The sequence below is a fragment of the Xylocopa sonorina genome, chromosome 2, assembly GCF_050948175.1.
Source record: "Xylocopa sonorina isolate GNS202 chromosome 2, iyXylSono1_principal, whole genome shotgun sequence".
Lineage (NCBI taxonomy): Eukaryota > Metazoa > Arthropoda > Insecta > Hymenoptera > Apidae > Xylocopa > Xylocopa sonorina.
In genome coordinates this window covers 8,975,032-8,996,741 of record NC_135194.1, presented here as the reverse complement: position 1 = coordinate 8,996,741, position 21,710 = coordinate 8,975,032, and the positions used below count along the sequence as shown (strand labels likewise).

The 21,710-nt window shown below is 43.7% G+C and overlaps 2 protein-coding genes and 1 non-coding gene across 4 annotated transcripts in view; 1 reads left to right on the top strand and 2 right to left on the bottom strand.

Moving 5' to 3' along the window:
- Positions 1-20,615, bottom strand: part of Ec (ubiquitin specific peptidase echinus) — an 86,088-nt gene extending 65,473 nt beyond the window's left edge. For both annotated transcript variants that reach the window (XM_076910379.1, XM_076910380.1), the window contains exon 1: positions 20,182-20,615. The gene's annotated coding sequence lies outside the window, so the exon portion shown is untranslated. The remainder of the gene's footprint in view (positions 1-20,181) is intronic.
- Positions 1,064-1,135, bottom strand: Trnae-cuc (transfer RNA glutamic acid (anticodon CUC)). The gene has a single exon. It is a non-coding gene; the product is annotated as a tRNA-Glu (tRNA).
- On the top strand, positions 9,700-10,863 carry LOC143433272 (uncharacterized). The gene is made up of 3 exons (XM_076910558.1): positions 9,700-10,381; positions 10,506-10,699; positions 10,777-10,863. Exons 1-3 carry the CDS (start codon positions 9,700-9,702, stop codon positions 10,861-10,863), a joined length of 963 nt encoding a protein of 320 aa, XP_076766673.1.
- Positions 20,616-21,710: the final 1,095 nt, after the last annotated feature.

Sequence of the window (21,710 nt, the reverse complement as noted above, 5' to 3'; positions counted from 1 at the left end):
AGGGGACCAAAAATAAGGCTGCTGAGGAAAGACGATACATATCGATGGTGGAAGATGTTATTGAAGGTGGTAGGAGAACGGTCGAGGCGGCATAGCACCCGACACACTAAATGGTACGGCTGAGTGGTCGGCGTTAATTTCGAGGGGGCCAAGAAAAGTGGTCGGAGCGAGTACGTGCTCGAGTGGTGTAGCTGGGCGTCGTTGGCTTCGTGGTCGCTTTTGGGGTTCCCTGTAACAATGCGAGCCACGGTATTTTTCGCTCGTCAAGTGGACGGACGGCTAACGTAGGCAACTCGATAGGCGTTACGTTTCCGTACGTGTAAATTCCATCGTACCCCCCTGGAACAGGTTCAAGAGTCATCCGTGGCGACGATAGTGGAAGAACTTGAATCGCAGGAAATCGGGGTGGATTCGTGTGGGAGAGATTCAGGTCAATCGAACGATTACGCGTTGCCTGCTAGCCGCGGGCTCTTTCTTTCGTTCCTCGTCTGTTTAGAACTCGCTGGACAGAGAATCGAGATCGAGGCGTAACGAATGATCGAACGTTACGCGTGGACGCGGAGGCTACTTAGAGAATTTACAAGTGAGTTGCCCCATGCGCGTGTCGTTATGCGACTTTTGTAATTTCGATAGATTTTGCAACGAATTTTCTATGCTCTAAGGGGTATTGTTCCAACGAGAGCGAGCTGCGCGATACTTTTTAACCAGGACTTGAAATTCATCTCTGTCGATCCTCTCTCTATTTTCAGACGGACCATTGTGACTCTCAGATTCAATTTTAGATTACGCTATCAATGCGAGCCATCGTACCACGCATATCGAACCATATACAAACGCTTCACGAAGGTCTATTATTTCTATGTACACTCTACGAATTCGAACGATTTTAAGGTTTTCTATTTTCCTTGCTGATGGTACCAAACAGTGTTCTAATGAAACCAGACTAAATACTGCACGCCAAGCAGGAGTTTGTTTCTTCTACGCATAAACGAAAGCTTCGCATAAATATTTCTATGATACATTATGTATGTTTTTATAAAGAAAAAAGCAAAAAAGAAAAGTTTTCCGGTACCGGGAATCGAACCCGAGCCTCCTGGGTGAGAGCCAGGTATCCTAGCCACTAGACCATACCGGATTGCTTGAGGTACATATTTTCAATTTTTCAAGTGCTTTAAAGTATATTAATATTTCTATTATATTAACGCTTAAATTATTTGTTTCCTAGATTTCTAATACTCTATATATTACGACGTAAATTTACTTTCTAACAGTAACAATCAACCTCGATGATTTCACGAAGAATGATTCGATACAAATAGTTATCGATTGTTTTGATATCAAGTAGGATATCGATATCTTTTCCTGTTTATTTTTTTTGTAGAGGGACTGATGAGTTCTGGTGTTTGATTACAGAGAAGTAGCAGTCTTGGAGTTAGAGCGCTACTGGGTCACAGAAATGGAAGCAAGATCGAGTCGAAGCCTTCACGCTCGCAAAGGGTTGCGATCTTGGGGGTTGAGAGGATATAAAGCACGATGTATCATTTATCGTTGTACCAGTAGACGAATGTTCCCCAAAATAGAAAGAGTATGCTTTCGCGATTTTGCATAATTGGTTGTAACGTTTAACGGTTCACCCTATGAATATCGTGGTATCAATTATCTCTCACAGGAGCAAGTTGACTTTCTTTGCCTTTTAGTAACCGTAAGGTTTGCATTACGGGCCATGGTACGCGGTTTTCGGTCTAACGGTGTGGTAAGGAGGACTCTTACTATGCACTGGACACTTGCATTTATAGCCTCCTGCTTTCCTCACACGATATTCGTCTCCTTCTCTTTTTTACCGTATTAATTTTCATAACACCGATCCCTGATTCATATTCAACAGCAATTTTCAATTCACAGGCCTCTCAAAAAGCTGAAAAGTTTTAGGCTTTCCTGCGACGCGTTATTTTCCTTCCAAGACTATCCCGTACGTGTTATGCATGCCGACGTAACAAGCCGCCGTTGTTCTGAATGACAATGTACACGAGCGTATTTATAGACGACCACCATATAGCCGTTGGTACGTCGAGAGTTTCCTTCGATTTCTTTGCTTGGTTAGTCGGTTTCTTAAGATATCTACGCGCCGCCGTACTCACGACGAGACGGTAACGGTACAATGGGTAAGTTTGTGCAATCAGACTAAACGCAAAACGCGTTACGCGTTTGACACACGTCGGCAATTTTTTCTCACTTTTCAATGGGAATCAGCGTTCTGTCACGTGAACTTCTGTGATACTTTCCAGTTCCGATTTATGTGACTGGAAACGCGTGAGAAATGTAACTCGGTTGTAACATTACTCTCATTATTTCTTTCGTATAGAATTTTCACTTTAATCCCGCGCGTCTTTAAATCGCATTCCATCTAGCGCATCCATGGAAATATATCAAATTAACTGCGATTCCATCCGGAATGGAATTGAACTTGTCAGCGTAAAAAGCAAGTGTGACAACTGCTTCGAGTAAGAGGAGACGAGCTGCGAACAACTGCCGCTCCCGGTTGATTTCACCGTTTTTACCAGCTCCAGTGCGTTTATGGAAAATCAAGCGGCTGAAAAAGAAGCATCGAGGTCGTTTCCGGTGTCTGTACCCGACACCGTGGACGATTATCGTATTTTCTCGCAAAATTCTCTCTTCGACGCCCGCGTAGGCCGAAAAAAGCGGTTGAAAGGAGACCAGAAGGGGGACAGAGCGCGAAACGGAAGCAACAAGAGGGGAAATCGTGCATAAACTCAGACCGCGCCACTATCGCGTGGTTATTTCCGTTTCAAGGCGCGAATAGACGCCGCAGAGGAACAGCCGCGGGAGCCATACAGAGGGCTTATATTGTCTGAGAAAATTTGACGATTTTTCCAATCCTAACTCGATGATATTTCATTAAATATACAAGCTAAAAAGCACTGTGAATAAACTACACAGTGTTACGTGTTAATCCAGGGTTATTACAAATTCCTATTATTAGTTGGTGCAACTTCACGCTACCATAACCGTGGAAACAGAATTACTTTATTATGTACACCGAGCACACGTACTTTCCACTAAATGGCATTCGTATGTAGCCATACAGGCTACGTAATTACGATGTTCATTAATAGCTATGTTTACTATTCAGCGAAGTACTCACTATCTACAACTATTAAAACACTCAAGCTTTAAAGTACCAATCGTGTGTGCTACTGGCCTTCGGATGTCTCTATTTAGTATGCGAGTGAAGTTAATGTACTTATTCCTCTATTATCAAGTAGAATGTATTGCCATAGGTTGAAATTTTTACTTAGTTTTTAGGCTGCTTTTAGTTTTAGTAAAAAACCACGACATACCTCGGCAAAACTTGCTCGACGTTAATTTATCGTCCAAAGCCATTTGACTAAACTGCATGACTCACCTATTATCATATCGCTTTCACAATTATCAGTCATTTCAGGTCCATTACCACCAACGGTAGCTCAAAAACAATGCTCTTCGACCAGCCTCGTTTACTCATCATCGCACAAAAATGCTAGGCGTCGTAATGTAACAGCCTAGAAAGTATTCGAAAGTACATTGATAGTCGAAGAAAGTGTTTCAGACGAAGCGATCGAGAGGATCCTGCTACAACACTCAGGCGTAATTTTTACAAAATGTCCGCTGCGATGCATTAAAGAATTCCTAGCGAAGGGCAGTTCGCACGAGGACCAGAGCAAAATTGCACCACTGTGCAAGGCCCATTATATATTATCATACGTATCGTAATAACTCCACGCGTAACCCGTGTAGGCAGAGCCATAATTTAAAACGCGCGCTGCTCCAGCGGATGGCTATCGCAGCGCGAAATACGCGCGTACGACGGAAATTAAACGAAGAACCGTGTCCTCTGACCAAAGATACGTTCGGCTGACGTACGACGAACGAATTTACACGCGTCAGCATGATCGTGTTCAGCCGCAATGCGGGGCTTCGCGGCCGCTCTGTCGCGGAGGATGGAATCCTCTTCTTTCGCGATCTCGCGAAACGCAGCTGCCTGACGCGAGCGTAAACAATTACGCGAAGACGCGAGAAAAAGAGTTGGCAGAACTCACTGCTTCGAAGGGAACCGTTGATGGAAAGGATGAGAAAAAATTTAGCTCTCGTTCGACGCCAGGATCAGAGTTTGGGGGTTGGGGGCTCCATGTTGGAAAAAGAGTTATTCCTGTTCGAGTTGGGGAAGGTTATGCGCATTGATTTTGTTGGACGAGATAAGAGAAGATAAATTCAATATATTGGTAAAATTTTGTTCGATAAGGACCCGATCGTAATTAATTTCATACATATTTTATAGACAAGTGACAAATGGAAATACGGAAAAAGATTAGAAAGCGTCGCTTTCCATTCTCGCAGAGAGAAATGCCCTGGATGTTCGATATTAAATCCGTCTTGCGAATTTCGGTACATTATCAGGCAGATGACACGGAAATGCGATCAAGGTATGCGTAAGTAATTCAGACCAGGATCAGTCGGAGCTCGCGAGCGAATGAATATAAAATGGAAATGACAGAAATGGGAAGAGAAGGTAGTGAAGTGTAAAGATGGGAGATAGGAATCCTGAGAGTCTGGGTAGAATTTCTTTTGAATAAGAATCTAAGGAATGATTCATCCTACAACATGCTTGCCATGAATTACTTAGCGCGTGTAGATTATTTGTGAAATAAAATAAAATATTAGACCGCCTGAAAATTGTGCTGCTGTTAAATTATTGAAACCCCAGAGGATTGGAAATCGATGAGAACCCAGGTGAATATAGTAGTTTAGCCACTCGAGGTAGTAGACAAGAGAAGTCGCATCAATTAAAGCACGCGTGTACACATCCGTTTGCTGGGATTTGAGTGCGTCAAGTTGGATTTGAACCCTTCGCTCAAAAAAGGCGATCGACGCGGTAATTCCAGCTTTGGACGAGCCACTTTTCGCCCCAGGGATTTAAGGATTTTCCACTTATATGAGCACGCCTCCGAAACTTTCCGTCCCGATAACGCATTGAGTAGTTTGTGAGCTAAAAACTTGTCGAGCATTCATCACGTTCCAGCCACGTATCGCCAGTTCCATTAGGAGGAGCGACATTAACTGGTGTTTTCCATTTCGCGAAAAGTGAAACAATTTATTCTACTACCGAATAAATATCGATCGTTCGAAACGAATACGTAAAACTGACAGTTATTAGAAATTGTTGTCATATCTCCTCCACATTTATTTTTTAACAAATTTCGTAAGGTCACGGCAAACAAAAGAGTGGACGCTCGTGTATTTGCCAAATTTTTTTGTTTCTATATATTTAATTTAATGACACAAGCGAGAAGCGTCAATCACGGCGTCTGTCTCTCAATACGACCATGAATTGGCAGGTTCAACCCCTAATCTTTTTGCCGTCTTCGTGGCGCTTCCGTACAACTTTACGTTCGAAAGCGTCAATTACTATAATTTCTACCACAGGTGGTTCTTTTATTACAAGTAGCGCTTCGACGGGAATCGCTAATCCCGAGCCAAGCAATTATTTATGTTCCAAGAAAAATCGTTGCGAATCACTGTAACCGCTTCGCGTGGTTCAGCGGTATCATTACGATAAATAATTCGCTATTACACACGAGATATCTCCGCAATAACTTTAACAAAGTAAAACTTGAACATTTTAATACCATACATTTATCGATACCCAATGTTCCTCGCGTTCAATTGATTTCTCTGTGTAACAGTAATCAAAGTAGCACTCGGCTATACCGCACTACCCCAACTTTATGATGCGGGCGAGCATCTGCTATTTTTAGGGATTTTTAATGTTTCAATATTTCGGCTATTAACTTTCCCACCAGGAGAACGGGGACAATTTAATTGCTACTTTAAACGCTGGGCGTGTCCTACTTGATAGCAATTGACGTAATACGAAATTACCTCTTAAACGGAGATTATGGATGAACACGTGGACAATAGATGACCAGACGAACAAAACTCGTATCATTCACAACCGGATGCTCGCACGTGGACTCCAGATTTAGTCAGAATTACTCAACCACTCGAGGCTCATCTTAAATTCCTTGTCTAAAAAAAACATACCAAGCACACTAGATCTTCGAGGAACTTCAATGGCGCTTCGATTTACGATTACTAAATCTCATCGATGAAGATACTCCACCCCTTTCGTCAGGATCTGACGGAACGAACTCGAGCGCCTGTACCAACCTCGAAGACGAGTCAGTCGATAGATAGAAGGGGCTCTTTAACAGACAGACTGGTATCCTGCCAGCTACATCTTCTTCTTGTTGGCCACAGCGTCGCGGGTTCGCGGCGCGTTTTCGAGGGGGGGCGCTCGGTCGCGCGCGAATTTTTTGAGGGTGCACCTGCACTCCGGGTATCGAATGTTGGCCAGTTGCGCATCGCGATTGCGGTCCACGGGAAAAACTCGCCGAACCGGTCACGCGTAAAATATCACGAGCCCTCCTGACAAGAGAACCAAGCGGCGGCTACGTGGCCGCAAGCAGCACGGGGTTGCGGTGACGCGGTCGACCCGCGACCGCTCCTTCTTTTGCCGTATCGTCGTCTGCGTAGAAACGTTTTACGCGCACCTAGTGTCCCGAGGGAATGATTGAACAATGTTACACGCGAGGCAAATGCGTTCGAACTGTTCTACGATGGCGGATTTCGGAACAATTAGTCCCTTTTTAGTTCCAACGTGATTTGAATTGCCAGAGGCAAATTTTTGGTACGCCAATAGTATCGAATGTGTATTTTATATTAAACCCTCGTTTTATAGTTCAATTTAATTACATACTGCAGATACGACCTTAGTCGCTGCTTCGAAACTATGCGCGGTTTTGAATATTAAAATACTGTGGAGAATTTATAATTACTACTAATTCTTGACCTTATAAACTGAAGACGCACTTGGGATTAAACATTGCATTTTATTACGAGTATAAAATGGTTTTATGTTTATTGGGTAATAATCTGTGCCACGGGCATGAGTCATGGTTGTAAAGCAAAGGGTTAATATCCCTAGGAAATGTGTCTTATACGGAGCTGCGAGGAAAACGGGGAGAAGAGAGGAGAAAGGGAAAAGGAAAGGAGGAACGTTGCGTTCAGTGGATTCATCAGTAGGGTTATTTAACAGACCCGTGTCTTAAATATGAGAACAGTCAGGTCAGAATGCTCTCTCATTGGAATTTATGAGTGAATTGTCCTGATATATTTATACGTATCTAACGTATTACGTATTGACAAAGATGTTTCCATTATTTTAGTTTCCCGTTAAAAAGCATTCCTCGATAGAAACTAATCAGTTTTCGTTTATCAATAAAATGATATGAGTCAGTTGGATGATTCACTCGATCCAGCCGACTTGTCGACAATTTGCATGCGCATGACTCCCAGTCATCGTTACATTAAACTATTTACCAATACGAGCGTTCATTTTTCCGCTGTCAACACTTTGTCCGTTATGAAAACAAGCTACGTGTCGACATATCAGAAAGCAGGAAAGCGAATGCGTGACAGTTGAATGATACACACGTGATCTAAGTTACATCGTGGTACACCATGGTACAAGCTATAATTCAGAACTGCATAGATAAACCGAGCACGAAACAGGTCGAACAGCTGAAACAAATTGCCTCGCGCGATGTCCGAGCGAACACCAAAATTAAGGCACGATCTCATTACAAACAACAAACATACCTGCCGCAAGCTTTTATCACGAGCTTCGACTCGAAACACTACGCACAGCGAGATCTGTACACGAGAAACAACGAGACACCCTGTACAAGATGCATTAAATCGCCTCGATGAGGATTGCGAGAGTGGCGGATCCGGCGGACGCGCTGGCAACAAAATGGAAGCTAAATTCGCCGGCGACTCGAACGTATTACACCTCCCCGCGATGATAATGCGCAGGAATGCCGGCGTTCGTGATGATAATACACGAGCTGCTGATTATCGCGTTGTCCGGAGCCTCTTCAGGGTCGGCTGAGTTACGTCGTACCGATGGCCAACCGGCGAACCGGTTGTGGCCCTGGCCCGGGCCTTGCCGCTGCACTTATTTGGCCCCTAACCCGATCCCAACGGAGGTAGGAAGAAAAAGGCTCGGGTAAGGAACCCGCAAAACTGAACCACACACCTGGCCCAAGGATGAAAGTGCGAACGGTACGAGGGGCCATCGTCCAAAATACACCGCGCAAGAACCCCAACACGAGTTTCGTAATTTACCAAACAGCCATGGAAGATTCTATAATCGGCGCCGATCTGGCTGAGTACACAGAGCCATTTTTTTCTTTTCTCTTTTTCACGCCAAGGAAAGGACGAGAAGGTCTAATGGACCGCGGTTGGATTTCGAGAAAGATTGGACGATTCGATTCGAGATAAGGGCGAAGGTTGAAGTTCGCGTTAGATAAATAGCCAAGTATTTAACGGAGAAACGAAATTGTTCTGCCCTTTGAAAGTATTTCTATGTGTCTTTAATTTATCGCATTGCCAAACGGAAAAAAGCGTTCGATCGCAAACCAGATCCCACAGTTTGCACCCATAAATGCGAGGTGAGAGAAAACATTGCTGTTCGTTTCTTTTTCTCGCGTGCGATATCATCCGACCTTTCGATTCGACGCATCCTTTCGCGAAGCGGACCGATCGCGAGGCTGGTGCCCCGTGAATTCCGTTTTCACCGCGAAAACTCGTCCATTGTGAACGCACAATGGGTGAGACACCTCGTACCCGTTCCACTTTCGAAGGAAACGATCTTCGCGAACGCTGCGCGCACGTACAGATTCGGCGATAAATCCATCAGGGCCAAATACTGACCGACATTGCGCCCGTGGCCGTTTGCCAACCAGCAGCCTCGAGCCGTTCTCGCTGCTGCATCTCCCGTTGCATTATGCAGCCGAACGCGAGCCTGCATTTCCCTCTGTCCCCTTCTAGCCGAGAGGCTGGGATCCTCCTCCGCTCGACGAATAAATGTGTCGGACGGGGCATGATTTATTCGTGCAGAACTATTTTCGTCACTGGTCGTCGAGTCGTTACTGCGGCCGGAGAACGAAATCCTCCAGTCGCGGTGTCAGGGTCAAGGGTTCCTCCTCCGTGGTATATTCTGCGTGGTGAACGCGGGGATACTACTCGAAACTTTCGTCTGTGCTTGTAGAATCGAGCATGTTCATTTTTGAAAGACGTGAAATATTCATGGCAAACAGAATGAACTGTGGTAACGATCTGTAACGAGTAACAGACACTGATACTGGGACGTTTTATTCCAGCTATGACGCGAGAAGCACTTAATGAAATGAAAGTATCGCGTGTCTAACAATGTCACGACCATCGCAGTGGTAACGTTGAATTCCCAAATGGGCGTGAAGAAAATTAGGGGCGAGACTTTGAAGGCTGTCATCCTTGAAGCTGCTCAGTATTAACTTCGGTACTGGATCGACGCGGACGCGACCGTCCGTCCCTTCGTACCCAGTGTTAATCGGAATTAGCGTGTCTCGCGAGTGGTGCAACCGGAAATATCTGTCGATCTTCGAGCAGGGACGTAATGACGCTGATCAGGCGCTAACCGAGCCAAATTAAAGCTTCAAGAAGACAAACGCCGTGTGTAAAATGCAAATTTAACGTGCAAACATCGAACGAGCGAGCGGATCTGCTGTTTCAGAACTCGAAGCTGCGTTCTTGGACAACATGGAGGTTTCGTTCCCTATCATTCCCACGGTAACACCCAGACACGAATCTCACAAGACGAATCCCACTAAAATCAACATAATCGTGTCGAGCATTCCGTTAGCCGATACAAGGGTAATAAACCTGCTTCTACTGATTTTGGGGACCACGCTCAATCTCTCGATCATATCGGTGATCGTTTCTAAATCCTCCATGAGAACGTCGTTTAATCTGTACATCGTCAGTCTGGCTTGCTCGAACATGCTGATTCTACTCGAGCCCCTGGACCAAGTGCTCAGATGGTTCTTCGATATAAACATGAAACTGAACATGGACTACATCTGTCTGATCAGCTTCGACGTATCCGTAATCACGATCCCGATTCTGAAATTCGTCCTGTACATCAACATCTTCCAAGATCAGCTGTCTTTCGGACACACGCTGCTGAAAAGGTTCACAACCGTGAAGGGGATCATACTGATCTGGTCAGCGAGTACTGTATCGCTGGCTATTGGTCTGCACATATACGATTTTTTCGAAGGCGACATGGCGGACATTTACGTATGGAACACGATCATGTTTATCGTCATGCCGTTTATCATATCCCTCGCTCTGGACAGTTTGATCATTTACGAACTGATGATACTGAGAGCGATCGAGGGATCGTGGCGGACGAAAGAGCTGAGGCATTATCTTATGCTGAGTAAGTGAATTGTCTGAGAGTCGCCTAGTAATTACACGATCCAGCGATGAATAAAGTTCATTCAGCGTGAATTAATTCCCTTTATATTCACGAGCGACGTTATTGTGTGACGAAATTTTTCCAGTAACCATGGCAATTGCTTTCTACTCGATTCGAATGCCGTATCGGCTGGCCAGGGCGATCAATTTCATTGAGCCAAAGGCATCGTGCTGCACGGACAAGATGAGGGAAGCGCTCTATTTCATAGCCAAGACGTTCCCCACCGTTTTCTCACTCGTTTATATTCTATTATCGCATGACTTTCACGAAGTCGTACAGGTTCGTCCCTCGAACGTATTCAGAATTAATTTGTGACACATAGGATTACAGAAATTTGAAATTCTTCTTAATTGCAGGAAATTCTCAAGTACAAATACAGAAAGTCCCAGGAGAAAGAAGCTTCGACGAGAACCGACAGCGAAACAATTATCCAATCTGTGTAACGCGAATAATAATGCAGCGATAATGTAAATAAAAAAAACACGATGAGTTTTGAGAATGGGAATTTATTCTCGCACAAAGATGACGTTTTGTATCTACCATCCACTCCGACCAAGACTGACATCAAAAAAGTTTATTTATAGTACACAGTGCGCCATAAGGGTATGAATTACTCAAAAGCTCAAAGTGCTGCACTCAAACATGAAAGACACGCTTTGTGACCGAAGTTGGACCTGAAAAGCGTTCAGCGAGATGATGTTCATAACGCAACAAGCGTAAATCCACCTCTGCTCTTGAAATCGAGTTACATTCAATAAGACCTTGTGTTTCGATCGAATTAAAAGAAACGAACAGGAATATTAGTATCGATGACGAATATCGACGCGAAATCGGAGTTAACTGCTAATGTAAAAATCAATTCTGAGAGCGATGAGGCAAAGAAAGTATGTCAACGATATTACTAACCAAATTTTCACCAATTTTACTGAATACTTAAGAAAAAAAGAAGAAAAACTTAACAAATGTTCAATTTCAACTAACAGTTGGTCAGGGTTTAAAGGATAACGAATAACCCCAATTCGATACACCCAAGTTTTCACAAACTAGTAGTACCAAGATATATTCGACGAGCTAGCGATACGCGTCGATTCAGAGAGACATCTTCCGTCCATTGCGTTAGGAGATCAGCAGGGGCGAACGAAATTTGCAATACACGTTCGAAGCGGAGGATGCTGGGTGTCGCAGTCGCAAAGTCGCGAATTCATTGCGCTCTCTGTATGCAAATTCGCTTCCCTTTGGGCACGTCTGTCGAGTGCATAAGTCGTCGGGAGGAGAGCCAGCCGCACGCTTACGTGCGAGCACGCGTGTGTTCGACGCGGTACGAGTACGCGCGCTTTGTATCCGCCAGGGCGGCGGAGGAAAAATTACCCGCGAGCACCAGCCATAATCTGCTGACCGGCACCGCTCGCTATCGCTTCGAACGGTTCGATTGTTCGCCAGTTACGATAGCGACACGTCGAAAACTAACACGTTGCACGTTTTTTAAAACGGCGATCCGACACGCCTGAGAGTGTTCCACATCGCGCGGCTGGCCTCGACCGTTCCGCGTCGCACTTTGTTGCAAAGGCGAACACTTTTCGCGCCCACCGCGAGTCGCCAAGCTGTCGTTGCTTTTTAGAAACGAAAAAAATGAATTTCGCCCTCGTGAAAGCTCGACAGCGATTTTTATATGGAAATATCTCTGTTTTCCGTCGGTGGATTACGCGTGCAATCCGAATACGAGGAATACAGATAGTCCGACTGAGAAGGAACGGCAGTTACAAAGTGATACCATTTCAAAGAAATTTCGTAATACTCGTTTAGCTGGACCCGGAATTCTATGTGGGTTTAATCCCCTGGAATAGCAGGAAGAATTTATTAATAAAAAGGGACGCTTACTCAGCCGGCATAACAAGCTGCAATTTGACGTAGGTAAAAAAAAAAGCGTAGGATTACGCTCTATCGCAGAGCGTAAAAGGTAGCCATTTCGTTCCAGTAGAAAAACTGTACGCTCCATGAAAATCTTAAGAACCTCGCACAGCTCCCACTAAGCTTCTTCTCGAACATTACTCATACCGCGTAACAGCTCGCCAATGAAAAAGGAAGGGGAAAAAAGGGCAGAAATTCATCCAGTAACCAGCTATCCTTAAATTCAATTAAGCGGAACGCGGTAAGTCCTCGCGAAAACAGGACGTCGTTTGTCAAATCGAGGATAAATCCGATTTCATAGCCACGCGATTCACCTTCTTTCCACCGGGCGATTACGGATTCCTCTCACAACGCGGTTTCCCATTCCAAGCTTTAGCGATTCCGCGGCAGCGTCCGGGCAAGGACTTTGCGCGCGTGTGCGCGGCCCTCTGTGTGCGGAAAATACACGATTATCGGTTGTGGCGAGGAAAGGTACCGACTAAAGGAGATGCATGGTCGTACGTGTCGCTGGAGAAAAAGAAGACCTCGAGGAAACAGGAAATCAGTGGAGCGGAAAGCCACCCTACCAGACGGGACTTCCGGCGCGGTCTTTCGGTCAACTTGATGCCCTTACACGATCGACGTCGCGCCGTTTCTGAAGGCCAATCGTTATTTATTTCGCCAGACGAAATCCTTAATCCTTCTAAACGCTACAATCGTGTGTTTATAACGCCTGACTTAATCGCATACGAATTAAGCTTCGCCTGTCTATCTCGAGATCTCGTGCGCTGAGTTTTAATTACAGCTGACAGTGAAAGGAAAAATCTATGTCGATAAGAATAGTGCACTCAAGATTAATAAGTCATGGTCAGATATTTCGATAGATAAAGAAACGAGACTTAAGAGATATGGATCAGTTTAAACTGGATTATGTATCTGCGTAACCAAGGTGTACGACGATTAAATTAAAAACATTTCTGATTTCTTGTACAAGCAATCGAGGCTTTGTTATTCAATGTGATTCTTTTCGAGTTGTCTGAAAAAATTCCATTGGCGAAGGTTTGCATTAACCAAAGATAACGAAAGAAGTAGACACGAACGTTCGCAATCAACGGTGGGCCAAGTACGACAAAAAGCAGCGCGGAACAAAGCTCTTTATCCCTTCAGCGTTCAACGATAAACGTGTCCAGCAAGAATGGCCTTGCAAAATGTCGAAATCTGCTTATGAATAGCGAGTGTGCCGATCGACGTTTCGTTCGATTGTTCCATGAGCGTCCTCTCGATTTGGATAGATCGTGCACTCGAAACAAAGCGAAAAGGAACGCGTTCCATTCGAATTGGTCGCATTGTTCGAAGTTTATCTTCGCCTCGAAGAGAAAGAAAAATACACGGATCCGTGCAACACCGAAAAAGGAGTCGCTGTTTAAAGAATTCCACTAACAGCTAATTTCGCTGGGTACTGTACAATCTCACGGTTGATATATTTGCGAGTATGCTACAAAGCGCATAATGAGAGAAGACAGGGGAAAGAGTTCTTCATAGCGTGAGACACTCGACACAAAGAAAGTTACACTTCGTAATATAGGCCAGTGCTTAACTTTCCCCAGCGACACTGAGCTATTTACTGATAGCGTTTTGCTGCGATTACTTTGGTTGTAGAAATTCGATGAAAAGTATGATTACTATCGAATAGCTGCAAATTTTATGTAACTATCAATAAAATATCCAAATACAAATTCACTCCAACCCTTTCACAGCGAGAGTGAAGCACCATGAACGTTCGAAGCTTCGTAACCAAAATTCAAATTCCACGCGAAACAGCAACTGTTATACACGTCTATGTTTCAATTTCGCAGAGAATCATGGGTGAAAAAAAGCAACGCGAGCCGCGTGCACGCACGACGATGGCAGAAAACAAATGGCGCATCGATACGAGAGGCGAGGCGAGTTAAACGCGTTACGTCCGCGTGTGAATGAAACGGGCGAGTTAGTGAAACGCATACGCATAGAAACTTCATTCACGACCGTCGACGGAAAAAGCATCGGCCACCGTGTCGATTACAATCGCGTCGAGAGAGCCTCGAGGGTATCGAAACACTCGCATCTTTGTCGAGCTTTTTTTTTTGTTTTTACAGCGCGAGAATGTTGAAAAGTTCCCGCGATACAGAATGCGTCCCGCGCACTCCGCGTCGAATTTATTTTCCATCCCACGTTTTATTCCCGTGAAATGGAACGCGTATTTCGTTGTCGCGTAAACTTTTACGGCCTCCTTTCCAGCGACCTTTTGTCACCCCCCCTCGATTCTGTAATTTCGCCGTGTATTACAAATCGCGGTAGCAAGGTCCCTCTGCGACGAATAGAAAAAATCTAAACGAGAATTTACGATCGCGCGCGAATGAGTAAAATGAGCGAAAAATATTCAGTTGAAAAAAAACGAGTTTTAATTTCCATCGCAAAGCTTTTTCGCGAGAGATCATAGCTCGCATCAAACACGCTCACGCTACAAAGCCACCGCGTACACCCCCATGTCGTAATTCATTTCGCTCGGTGTTTGTATGCTGACGCTGTTATGCTAGCATCTCGTGATGTTCATATCATAAGGAAATATTTTCTCAAGTGCAAGCTCCTAAAATCCTTCAAAATTATCGATAAATATTAGCACGTTACTTAATCCTACCGCGAACACGTTGCGCAGGCTGTAATTAATTGGCGTGAAGCGGAATTTGCGAAATCCGTTTCAATCTGGAGATCGTCTGACATCAGAATATTTCGACTATCGTATCGCGATCGCCAGGCGGGGAATGAGAAAAAAGCATCGCCCGAAGGCTCGATCGTTTCTTCCTCCTCCGGCGCAGGATTCACGTCTCGCGATACGCGACGGCGAAATATCGACGGGCACGTAGCGAAACGGTCGTTTTGACGCCCAGAAATAGCGACGATCGAAACGGCGATGCTTCGAACCGAAACGTTGATTTTCCTTTCAAAGCACGGAAGGATCATAAATCGCGGATGTCTCGCGGGCCAGTAGGAAGCCCGTGGTACACGAGGGCGTTCTGAATTGAATCGCGAAATGCCCACGTCCTGTTGAACTCCACCGTGAAGAGGTCCGTACGAGCCACTCGGTGGAAACCAGACGGGATAAACGAGTGAATAGTCCGCGTGTACGAGAGTAGCTGAAGAACCGTGTTCGCGTCTCAGCTGTGTGTACGGATATCGAGGAGCGCGGTTCTCCGCTTTTGCGCGAACCAAAGAAATAAGCCTGACCACGATCGAAGGAAGTTCAACATTGAAAACGAAATATCAAAGAACGTAACGAAGAGTGTCAAGAAATTGCCAAGTAACAAACAACTGAATACGATCCCTAAAGCTCACCCTATATCCCATTGATGAACTCCAAAAATAATAACAGATGAAAATGAAATCTCTCATTAGACAACCAGTGATTATACGGTGGTTCAATTATACAAAACCAGCCGCCCTTTCATCGGTGTGCATACGTGGTTCAAGAAAGGGGCGTGAATGGGGTGCGAGGAGTATTCTGCGCGATGGCTCGAAGGCGGCTGAATAATATCGCGTATTAAAATCGCCCCAGACGTATCCCATGCGTACACAGTACCATAGAAGCACAGTTCGTAGGTTCTGTCTTCCACAAAGCTTGGCTCGCCCAGCAATCGATGGACTTTCACGACACCCTGTATGCACCAGCAGCCGGAGGCGATGCGTGGGTGGGCGTCTCGGAACGAAGGGAGTCCGGGGCGCCTCGACAAAGTCGGGGTGAACGCCGTTGGAGACCCCGCGCGGATTCTTTGCCCAAAACAATCTCGCCGTTGAGTCAGAGCCCTGTTTGGAAAGTAGAACGGACGGGCCTAGTTACCTCGACTATTTAAACACGACTGTGCCGTAGACGCTACGTGTAAACCCCTTTGTGCAGAGTTGTTCGCGAGCCAGCCAGTCTCGAGCGTCGTTCGAATTAAATGTTACTCGAACGGAACTTCGTTTCGATGATCCGTGGATCGTTTCGTCGCGCCACTGTAACGAAATTGTTCGAGAGCGACGAACGTATCTGCTATTCGACTATCGATCGAAAACCACTTGTTATTCCGTGACGCGTAGAGAGAAAGAAAGTGAAAAGTGGCAGATTCTTGGAATATTTTCGTAGAAAGTTTATAGGTAGTTTTCGTTACAGTTAAATTATTTTTTTAAAAGATAAGCCTGGCGATAATTATACCGCGTGAAAAAGTACTGAAATAAATCTGGCCCCGAAACGTACGGGTAACTATTCTTAAACACGCGCGGACTTCAAACGTGCCGTATAATCCTTTTCATATTTCACGGTGTTGATGTTCCGGTGATTTGATTGCACTTCTGATTTACCACTTTCGTCAACGATATTTCATTTTTTATTCCACTGTTGGAATTTAGAACGTTCGTACGTTTCGCTAGATTCGACCCTTAAGATTTCTTCTAGATGTAGTGCAACATCTTGCATACAGAATATTAACACTTTTTCGCAGTATCATTCGAATGGTCAGATGTTCGTCAGCCACTACCTTTACTTTAACAGAAATTGTTTCGCTAATTTTACGAAATAAATGAATGATGCATCTGAGATACTTAATCTACGCCCAAAGCACTTAACATAATGAAGACAACATTTCACGTCTCTGCATAAAAAATACAAACTTATCGTAATCGAAATCAAAATAGTTCTCAAGGAAATAAACGGACCAGCTGTTATCCTTGGTATTTAATAATTAAACGCTGCTCAAGGAGGAATGTCTGCAGTGAAATACACTCTACATATATGCTCAGTATGAAAAAATACTCGGCACCCGTTGCCCATAAATTTCCACAGCCCCTGTGCGTGCGTACATGAAGATTTCACTACGATTCGTATTTTTATTTTATTGTTAACCGTTAACAATTACGGGAAATCTACTCTATCGGTATTTTCTACGAATTCTATCGCACAACTTCCGTTCAACTTATCTGCTAGAGACGCAGCTTACTCGACTAATCTTGCTACGCAATTAAACAGTAAACACTTAATTCCGATAAGCTTGATGAGAAGCTAAAAAATATAATTCATGCAGAGTATGCGTAATTGATCGGTCGAGTGGACGAAATGATAATGTTTCGTACGATCTATTTTCTGGGGTGACCTCAGAGGGACCAAATCATTTTTTATTCGAACGAACACAAAAAAATAACGAAAACGCGATGGATGCATAAATATTCATGGCTGCGTTCGTTACGAGAAGATGGGGGAGTACAGACATCGAAGAAGCTAGAATCAGTGGTGGTAAAACGATAGAACGCGAAGAAAATTGAATCCAGAGCGAGAAACAAGTAAAGGGTAATGGTGGTGAAAATGATACGCGAATATTAAAATGATTAATATACCGCGAACGAAATTCGAGGGGGAGGAACATGGAACGGAGAAGAAAAGGGAGAGTAACCACTGCGAAGAAAAATGGCGACAGTGAAAGGAATTAAACTGTAACGGAGTGCGGTGCGAAGTTTTTACATTTGTATCGTACTATTTAATTAACAAGATTGATCGATCTGTCCTGATGATATCGTTAAGCACTATATGAAATTACTTTCTTATATAATTTAGATATAAAATCAGACTTTACCATGATAACATCCACTCTAATGACTATATTAAAGAAAGATTCTATTTGTTTGGAAAAGTACATTATTAAACATGAATTAGCATAAATGTCAGCAGTCTGACTGTCATAAATAATATATGTAAGCTCTGTGATAAAACGTATGTAGACACGCAGAGAGATTTCTGATCGAATTCCGGTTGTGGAATGTCAAAAATTCGCGTATCTATTCCTGATAACTATCTCGCGGACTTTCGTTTGCTCGAGGATAAGTTGGGCGGGTCATTATCGTTCTGATTCACTCGTACACACCGGTGTGCATCGTAGAATATATAAACAGATGCATCGTGAGCAGATAAAGGAGGTTTTTTTCCCTCTCGCGTCTTGTACGCACACGCGACAGAAAAAATCCAGCGTCGAACATGGTAAATGGTTCATTGTTCTCGCGTAGAGACAATAACGTGTGGGCCTTTTGGAATTCGTCGCTGACGAAATTCGCCATTTAACAATAGAGTAAAACGTTAACAAAACGCTGGCGTCCAGCGACACGATTGTCGTCAGTTACCCTTACTCAACAGTCTTTTCTACGTCACACAGAGTTATATAATACTTTTATTAAACGTGGCGATATAACTTCTTGCCAGTTCTCCTGCATTACACAAGTAAAAAGTTGTCATTAGTGCGTCACCGTGTAGGTATGGCCACGAAAAAATTGCTTAATAAGAAACGGAGTTAATCGAGCTATTAATTACAGTGCGTGGACCAATGGCACTCTCTCCAGGCACATAAATCCTTTACGAGACTCCGTTTCTGTTTGACCAAGCTCGTCAAAACTTTCATTCTACACGCGTATTCTTAACGAACGAGTAGACATAACATGCGTCGAAACAATTCGCCAATTACAGAGCCTAACATCTCAATTAAAGACGATTCCTCGTTCAGAGTGATTGAAAAACATGAAACGAGAAGTGAAATGAAATAATCGTAAAATCAATAATAAATGGATAGATAGTCGATTCTGAAACTATACCATAATGTTCCTACTTGTACGATTCATGACTGATTATACGCACTGAAAGACGTACATAGAGTTCAGTGAACCAATCGGTACACGAATGACGCTGATAGAACAATGTCAAGATTACTATCGACAAAACACTCACAGAAAAACGTGATTATCAAGCTGTCGCTGCGCAAGAGACGCGACAAACAGCCGATTCAGAATACCTTGGCGAAAGTGCAAGGTTGAATCGAATAAGACCGTCCCGGTGCACCAAATGCTAGACGCAACTGCGTGGCACGCTTTCTTCATCGCGAAGATGTCAGTGCCACGCGTGTAACGTAACGAAGGTCGTTCGTCAACGCGGAATCCTCGCGTAATTTGCAAACGATCCGTGACGCAATTCCGCGCGTATCGTTCCGTGTTAATTAACGATACAGAAACGTCCAACTAGACGGTGTCAGTTCTTGGAACTTTTTTGTGAATTCGATTTCACGATCGAAACGTGGCACTGATAAGGCCGAATTATTCAAACACACAGTGTCCACGAAATGTATTTGTACGATGGTTCACGAGGTATTTTTGTAACTTAGTAATTATCGAATTTAAATAATTAACGTCCATTTTCGTTGGTCGTTGCGGAATCGCTATCAATAGAATACACAACGAGCCTATATGTTTTAACACAGGAGCTTTAAAGCGAGTTTCACATTTTATTTTCACAGCAGAAAGTTTTTGTAATCATATGAAAGAGGTATTAAAGATAGAAAATTTTATATATACCACAATATATTATAAAATAAATCAAATAAATGCAAAAGATTAAGAATACTTTTTGGAGCCGTAACAGAATCAACTATAAGTTCTCCAAATTTCGTAGGAATAAAAATGTGCAATTAGAGTGTGAAACTGTGATCGATTCAAAGTACAGTTATAAACTTGAATGAACACATCATTTGAGTATATGTTTCGTGTAATAATACGCAGGCTATTCTATTTATAAAATATCAACATTTCCAAGTAAACTGTAGATGTGTATACACTTGTGTGAAGTATGAATGTGGAAGAAATGTAGATTACAATAACATACAAAAACATCGAAAGAACCTAAAATAAAGTACACATTACGGTACTTAAAAGCTATTATTATTACTTCTCTAAGCAAAAATAGGAATTTCTATAAACATCCACAATTCACGTACGACTTATCGAACCATCGTTCGAAGCACAGTAAATAAAACGAAAACCACAATAAATACCTTTATTCAAGACAGCGTTTGGACCAACGATGCACCCCAATCTTCTCCACGATCTCCAAGGCGCTTCGTGCAGCGTCTATCGGCTCCAAAAAACCAGTCCACAGGTAATAACAGCGTGAACGGTACGAGAAACGCGTGACACGCGAGAAAACCACGGGATTCGCAGCTTCTTCTTAAACGCGATTCATCCTCGCAAAGGAACTCGCAACGTCTACGCGTTCCGTACTCCAGGTCGCGCTAAAACCGACTGTCGAACAAGCCTCGATGAAACGGTAAACACAGTCGTCCCGTGAATTTCCCGAGCAACGATCACGCGGTCAGTTCCCAGTAAAAGCAGCTGCGAAATAAACCAGAACGTAAACACAACGCGCTGTTTTGCGTAGCTCCTCGACGGCTCTTCACTTTTTGACAGTAACTTTGCGATCGCGTTGCGCGAAACGAGACGAGAAGGTAAGCTCGCGTGGAACGCTGGACGATCGCAGGTATATTTCTGTTTCCCCGTTGCCCGTGAAAAAGGGAGAGACACGCGAAAAGCGGACGTGCTGGTCACAATGGAAAGCCACAGGGGCCACGAGGCACAGAGAGTCAGTCACGGCTCGGCAGTCGGCGTACACTGCAAGCCGAACGTCGCCGCCACGCGACTCCGAACTCGAAAGCGGAGCCGCGCAAGATGGTCGACGCCTAAGCGGCTCTTTCATTGGCTGTTCGTGGCGCTCAGGTATACATAACATAATACGCAGCCCGCTGTTATCGTACGGTGAAACGCGGTGCGCCTCCGGGAACCCGCTGATAACAGCCACTGCTGGTGTTCCGCTTTCGAGTACCTTGAAATTTGTTTACATTTGCGTATTATTAAAGGACGTTCGAAAAATTTCGTACAAGATATGTATGGTTTTTAAATGTGTTCCTGTGTATATATTTAAACTTAATTATTAATATGTAACACGAAGAACGGATTGGGTTAAGGTTGTTTGGTTTTTGGTGTGTTGTGGTACTAATGATGTACATTCCTATATTAATTTCTAAATTACATGCATTTAAACTGTAACATAATAATGTATATCCATCATAAGATACGTAGTCAAGAAATTAGAATAGCTTTCGAATAATTCTTTGATCTGTAACTTCTCCATTTGGTTAACTTTTAATTGGATTAAATACGTTATTGAAATATTTAGAATCGCGACTTTTCAGAGTGATAAGTACTGGAAATGCTACTTGCGATTGTTGACATTTAATTGCCATTACCCCATCCAATTGGCAAGGTTGTTATTGGAGCAGGTATAAATGTCCCACTTCGACAACTTTCCAAATCAGAGGGAAAACTAGATTCCTCGATTGAATTCATGCGGGCCTTTCAATTAAATTACATTTTGCTGGTCGAATAGAAGAAATCGACGAATAAAGTGAAACCTGTGCAATCTTTACTTGAACCTATATAATCTTGACTTTAACAAACAAATAAGAAATCCAACCAACGAATGAAACCGATCTGCGTCAGAGTCTAATGACGCTTTAACGCAACAAGG

Excerpts from the sequence above, each read along its gene's own strand:
- LOC143433272 (XM_076910558.1), top strand. The coding sequence starts at position 9,700 with ATGGAGGTTTCGTTCCCTATCATTCCCACGGTAACACCCAGACACGAA. Across the intron at positions 10,382-10,505 it reads GAGGCATTATCTTATGCTGA|TAACCATGGCAATTGCTTTC; the intron begins GTAAGTGAATTG and ends AAATTTTTCCAG. Across the intron at positions 10,700-10,776 it reads ACTTTCACGAAGTCGTACAG|GAAATTCTCAAGTACAAATA; the intron begins GTTCGTCCCTCG and ends TCTTAATTGCAG.